Consider the following 6,593-nt stretch of genomic DNA (forward strand, 5'->3'; position numbering starts at 1 on the left):
GTGTGTGTGTGTAACGTGTGTGTGTGTGTGTGTGTGTGTATTTTTGGTTTTTTATAGTGCATATTGATATCCTTCAAATAGATACAATAGCTTTGCTGATATATTTATCTATGCGCCTTCCGTGTCTTTTTCTACGTTAAAGAATAGAGTTTGCTACGTAGTTATCGCCAGTATCGCAGAATGCATGTACGAGAGACCGGCTTTATGTGATATCGTCAGTCGTTTTCTCATATGCGATAGTCCCTGGCCTCTACACGTGAATTGTCGGTCGCATAAACGACCTGGTATGTGAGCCTTGAAATCAATTGGGTGATTATTATGATGAAAGGGTACGGAATACTTTGTGAGAAACACTGCCGGAACTGTGAAAGCATATTTGCTGTAGAAGTTCATCCATCTTTTTGTATAAGATCACCACAATAGTACCTATGAATGATTTGATAGCATTTGCGAAGGCGTGTATCTTGACGCGGGATTGTATTTGTATCCGTCTACTATTTGAGAATTTCAAACGCGTTTTTCTCCCAATACCTACATGGACAACTGTGTTATAAGCTCGATTCCAATCTCGATATGATGGAGTGGAAGAAGCTCACGATCTCATATAGAAGTAAATCGTCAACCAGCGTCGCCCAAGGACCGTGAAACGATTAAAACCTGGTCATATGTGCATATGCAATTCGCTAGCAGAAGTACACAAACAAGCATATCTTCGGCGATCGACAACATTTTGCACACCCATGAATTTTTGTATTCAACATTATTCAATTCCATCGTCCATCGCCCGACTTTACATCAGGATCTAAGAAGAACTGAAAACGACATAAAAGCGACTGCAACCAATCTTGTAACAATTAAACCTTGGCGTATAGTATTCTATATAGTTATATGTGTGTGTACATATTTATATCGGTAACCAGCTGCGTTGATATGTATATATGAAAATATACAATTTGTCCATTATAACCCACCTCCCATACGCTTCCACCTGACAATCGCATCCTGCACACTCCCTGTGAGGGCGTGCCCGATGTGAAGCGATCCTGTCACATTCGGTGGCGGGAGAAGCATCGAGAACTCACTACATTCTGTATTTGTGCTTGTATTTGTACCCACTTTCCTCGGTTTGAATATACCCGTCTCTTCCCACCATTTATACGTCCCCTCCTCGACGGCGGAGCTGTTGTACGCACTGGGCAGGGGTTGACTGGGATCCCGATGGTAGCATGCACGTATTGTTCTTAGAACTAGTAAATTTTCTGACCGAGCGTGTAAGGTATCACAACGTTTATAGCTCACATCGATAAGTCGTCGGGTAAACTTCATGCTGTACATATGCAGTTGTACGATGTGCTACCTCTCACTGACCCTTGCAACGAGCGAATAATTTGTGTATTTATATCTAAATAAAACGACGATGTATTATGTTTGGGTGCGCTCAACCCTAAACCCTAGAGTTGGGCTACTGAAATTGGCACAGGTGACACTGACACTTTCACATCAGGATCGGGTCCTCGGGAATTTATGTCCTATTTATAGTACATTATTTATTTTTTAACCATTTATAATATTATAATGACCCCTTCTTGAAGAGCATCCCTTGTGTATTCACCGTATACTGATATTCGTCGTCCGCGAAATTTGTGGAGCAAGTACTAATTAATTTACTTTCTTCAGCAAATACTTTACTGATACGTTGGAATATATACTTGTTCAATGATGTAGCTGATATATCCAGGAATGCTATATTAATCCCTGACGTCTGACAGTAGAGATCTGCTGATAGAAGGCGATGAGTTGTATTGCAAACCATCAAGCAAACTATTTATTGTAGGCATCTTGGCGTAAACTTTCAGCTTCTCTCACTATCACTTGCGTCCCTTGTACGGTATGTCTCTCAGAGTTAAAGCAAATTCTCTACTTTGTTAAAATAAAAAAAATATGTGGAAGAATCCGACTATGTCTTCACACGGGTTCCAGAGTACCATAATGTATAATTGTCTACCCATGAGATCAGATTGCCGCCTAGCAATTTGTACAAAAGTCCAGCTTACATATTTGAACCGTTACTAGTCGCTAGAAAGGCGAAGATTCAGACAATTCAGCTTGTGCACCTTACCACAGATCCCTTTTTCTAAAATGATGGATTGCTGCAGCAGTGGATTGTTCAGCAAGGCTACAAGGAGATAAATCCTGAATGCGTCGCAAATGCATTTTCTTTTTAGTACATATATCACAAACAAGTTTGCGATCGAATATAATATCCTATTGTATGACAGCAACACACGATTGCCATAGTCGCGGTGTTGGGGCCACAGTACCGGATTGGAAAGTCTTTACTATTCTGTTTGGCGCGAAACAACATGTACTATCATCGGGGGCCAGTTATCGATCAGTCCAGTACATAACTAACTCGTGAATAAGGTACTACTGCCTACTGGCGACTACAAGCATCGCTTTTCGGGTGGCTTCAGGCTTGAAGATGACGTCTGTGAAGACGATGACGCTGAGGTCCTGTTTGGTGAGTTGCGTGCACGACCTGCACGTATGGTAATCATGGAGGTCGTCGCTGATAGAAATGTTTGAGCTTGATTTGTGGGGAACAAATGACAATTGTAAGTATAATATATAGATACGAAATCCAGGTTCCTTCAGATCAGCCTTCAATACACTCCTGAAGAGTATATCGCAGAAGCCCAAGCCAGTTGTATTCATCACCATTGATGGCAAACGAGTCTACTTTATTCTCTTCTCACCTCCTTTATAGAAGGCTATGTTCCTAAACCCTAATTTAAACATCTAGAGCGAATCTATATATTCTATGGCTATTCGATTCTTATCACACTACTTTGCTCCTTGGGCGAGCCAGTACTGCTTGCGCAGTGCCTCGACGAATACGAACATCGCCACTGTATGCCCCCCACACCTTCCGAAGTATGGCAGAAATCCGCCCCATAGACTTAGGGCTCCTTCCGCTTTGGCCACGCTCGATATGGTCTGTCACATTCGTGTTAGTAGTAAAACAATCGTGAAAATATCAGTTCGAAGTAGCACACAATGCAACCCAACATAGCAATACTCGCGTCAGACAGATAGTAAGTTCTAGAGTATGGCGAATTTACAGATGGCTCTCAGTGCTGCGCAAGCAAATGGAATGAGCCTTTCCGCAGACCGGTATTATTGTCGAAGAAAATACAGTGCAAACTGTTGCCTTCTAATCTAAAACAGCCGCGACAGCCAAAACTGTTCTAGCATTTAACTGATGAACAGACACTGATAATGATGAAATCTGCAGTTATAAAAGTCATCACGTACCTGAATAGTTCCTGTGTATAAAAGTTTTCCTGTGGCAGGATCCGGTTTCTGAAAGCACATTCGATTCTTAGCGCTCTCGAAAGGCATGGTGATGACCGAATAGATCAGACCAGCAGTAAATGCCGATGCAGTCACGTTTGACAGACTCCCAGTAATACCTAGGTTTCTGTAAGTACAAGATATACATCCGTTACAAAGAGCGATGGATCTGGAGGAGAACACCAGTCAAAATTAAAAACAGAATACCATCCGGGTATCAACCATACCTGTAAATGTCCTTACAAGAATCGAAGGTGGCAACCTGAGTGGCTCCCTATACAAAAAAAGAAGACGATTCTATATTAGTGAGATTTCAACATTGAAATGACAGCGGGATTTCTAGAACAAACCGGGACGTGCGTGTCTTCCAACGATTGCACCACTTACTACTAACATAGCGCGAGTGATGAACGGAGTAGAACCTCGCCAGAAGGCCGCTACGCCTTCTTCCTTTGTGATACGAGCAGCTGCATTGATTACACCGCTGTAGTTCCGGCGCTGCAGATGGGCCAGAGAATGTATGAGCATTGATTCTTGCAGGCAGATCGTGGTACGTGAGTAAAGAAAGAAGCTGTACTAGTTGGTCCTCTCAGAACAACAAAATGGAAGTTCAAATAGCCAGTATTCCAAAAAGCAAAATGGGCAGATAGGCCTAGGAAATCAGCAATTACAAACACGAGATACTCGGGCTTTATATAAATTTCAACACTTGCACATCCAGGATAGGCAAAAGTATCCATGTCATGAATTTGTACGATTCGTAGAGGCTAAACCCATATCTCATTTATAGACGTCTTGCAAGAAAAATACTGTTTACACATAAAACCTTGATTGCAAAGTGCGATTATGCCTTTCTGTTTTTGTACATAGTAGACAAGAATGCGTTCTCAACTTCAAATACTTTGTGGTTACATATTTAGATGTTGCATCTGTTGTTATCGTATGCAAACGGACGTGTGTGACTTTTGAGTAAGAATAGAGAAGGGTGGGGGGGAGGTTGCAAATGAGTACAAAACCATATATTGACAATATTAGTGAGCACTGTCAAAATTTAACTTGAATCGATGTAACATTTTCAAAGTGACTAGTCAGGAATGTACCCCGCTTATTATACATGAATTCATGATAGAACTACACATTTGTATATAAATCTACGGCTGCTTGCTGCATACAATAGTCAAACTTATCGATATATACATAAACATGTACATGCCGACAGAACTGTACGTAAATCTACAGCCAACACTCATATACGCACTCCTTACTGATAAACTAAATTGAAAATTTGTAATGATTTAATGTCCATATCAACATATATGTTGTATATTTCTATGTATTTATGCCCCGCGTATCAAATGTACCTTAGCACTCCTACGTATATTCGTGTACGTAAATCCATCTCAAACAACCTCCCCAATAATCATGTCGTAAGGTTGAATTTTGGTATATACAGCCACCCAAAAACCAACCTTGGAAATTACTGGCTAGCTATACACTTATACTGGAAACGTGCATTGGATACATCTGGAATTAAATGTGGCTGGATTAAGGACCTGGGTGTGGTTATGTTCGTAGATGTAATACTTTGTATATTTTAAATCTAGTGACGTCTAAAGCATATAAAAGGATGTTCTTGAGAAAAACCTATGTCAGAAGAGTTCCATATTAGAAATATAACTCGTTCAAACCCTTACAATTTTAACTGTGCTAGGACAACTCTGAGTCTTAGATCATCCATACCTGCGCAGCAGGCAACGTTGCGTCATTGGACATGCGAACAAGACAAAGTTCGACCGGAGCACTGATCAAAGCTGCCGAGCCTCCAGCTGTGACAGCCGCCAATAGCCGCGACCACACATCCGTTTCCCGGTATTGTGCGAGTTTATCTCGAAAAACTTCAAAGAGACCAAAGCGAGAAGTCGCATAGAAAATCTGGATTTAAACGAACGGAACACTACTGAATACTTCTGAACACAGCTGTCAACCGTTTAGGTGTCCGTAACTTCTGGACTGGAGACGGGGATGTTTGGATATGTGATTATAAAAATGATAGGCAACAAGAATACTAAGGCTGGTTTACCTCTACAATATACTGCGAAGAAAATTATGATTAACAAACATGAAACAACACACCTGTCTGGTGATTCCAGCGGAGAGACCATTGTAGAGGGAGCCAAATCCATTCTTCCTTACAGCTTCCCGCACAAATTGTGGGAATGACAACTGCCTACCTCCAGCACTTTGTGCAAGGTTCATACGCACTGCTAGAGTGTTGAAAGGATGTACAACAATCCATCCTCCTATTCCTCCCAGTCCAGCTGTGGAAAATGAAAAGGGATGAGATTGTTAGAATTCGTTTTGAGTATTGAATAGTTGCATGAGTTGAACATGTGTTGTCTATGTGTTCGAATTGTAACTCAGGCCTGTACATTACCTGTTGAGAAGGTGACCCACTTGGGTAACGGTTCTTGCGACATCTTCGGCGTATACGGTCTAATGATCGGTTCTTACGCTCGCCGATTCCTATCCAGCAACAGATGTACAGTATTGCTCTAACGGTACATTGTAGTGTAAATATGTACAAATTTGACTATGTATTCATATATATCACGCACAATAGCATGCTGTCAGGAAAAAAGTGTCAAAATGATGTATTATTGCATCTTCGTCCAATGGCTACGCGTCCCGTTCGGACGCTAAATATTTAGTATTCAGTGTTTTTTATCCGAGTCCCGGATCAAGGAATTTAGGTTTTTCTGCAACATTGAATAGCCCCAGACAACATAAAATTTTGGGAGGAGAAGGGGGGGGATTTTTACTATCGAGGTTGACCCAGAGGTACCTTAAAAAACCAATCTCATTGGCATTCAGATAGCACAATTTCTTCTTTTTGACGAATAATAAACGTATACTTAATCTCATCCCGATCGGACTATTGGTTCGAAAGTTATGAAGGATTTCAATTAGTACCAGAACTGGGTCAAACTAGCCACGCGTAAGCATTATACAAGTCCACCCATACCTAACAGACCTTTCTGGCATTATAGCATACTACTTTATTGGTCTATGGGGGCCTATATGTGCGCGTATAGCGAGTCTGGACGTGTATTTCGGGTACCTCATTTTCTAACTGGTACAAAAGATACTGGTTAGAAAATGAGGTACCCGAATACACGTCCAGACTAGCTATACGCGCACATATAAAGCAGTATGCTATAAGTACACGCACATATATATAT

General features: G+C 41.2%; 2 protein-coding genes across 2 annotated transcripts in view; both read right to left on the reverse strand.

The window, feature by feature from the left end:
* Window positions 1–1,326, reverse strand: part of SARC_01674 (valyl-tRNA synthetase) — a gene marked incomplete at its 5' end in the record, with an annotated part of 7,031 nt that extends 5,705 nt beyond the window's left edge. Inside the window, 2 exons of the mRNA XM_014304624.1 lie at window positions 470–591; window positions 972–1,326. Coding sequence (XP_014160099.1) covers window positions 470–591; window positions 972–1,326 — 477 coding nt within the window. The remainder of the gene's footprint in view (window positions 1–469; window positions 592–971) is intronic.
* Window positions 1,327–2,591: 1,265 nt separating this feature from the next.
* Window positions 2,592–5,919, reverse strand: SARC_01675 (hypothetical protein). Its single transcript, XM_014304625.1, has 7 exons — window positions 5,789–5,919; window positions 5,488–5,672; window positions 5,095–5,286; window positions 3,742–3,852; window positions 3,582–3,628; window positions 3,316–3,481; window positions 2,592–2,997 (listed from the first exon to the last, which is right to left on the reverse strand). Exons 1-7 carry the CDS (start codon window positions 5,829–5,831, stop codon window positions 2,845–2,847), a joined length of 897 nt encoding a protein of 298 aa, XP_014160100.1. The 5' UTR covers window positions 5,832–5,919; the 3' UTR covers window positions 2,592–2,844.
* Between the last annotated feature and the right edge of the window lie 674 nt (window positions 5,920–6,593).

This window comes from Sphaeroforma arctica, assembly GCF_001186125.1.
Source record: "Sphaeroforma arctica JP610 unplaced genomic scaffold supercont1.68, whole genome shotgun sequence".
Taxonomy (NCBI): domain Eukaryota; class Ichthyosporea; order Ichthyophonida; genus Sphaeroforma; species Sphaeroforma arctica.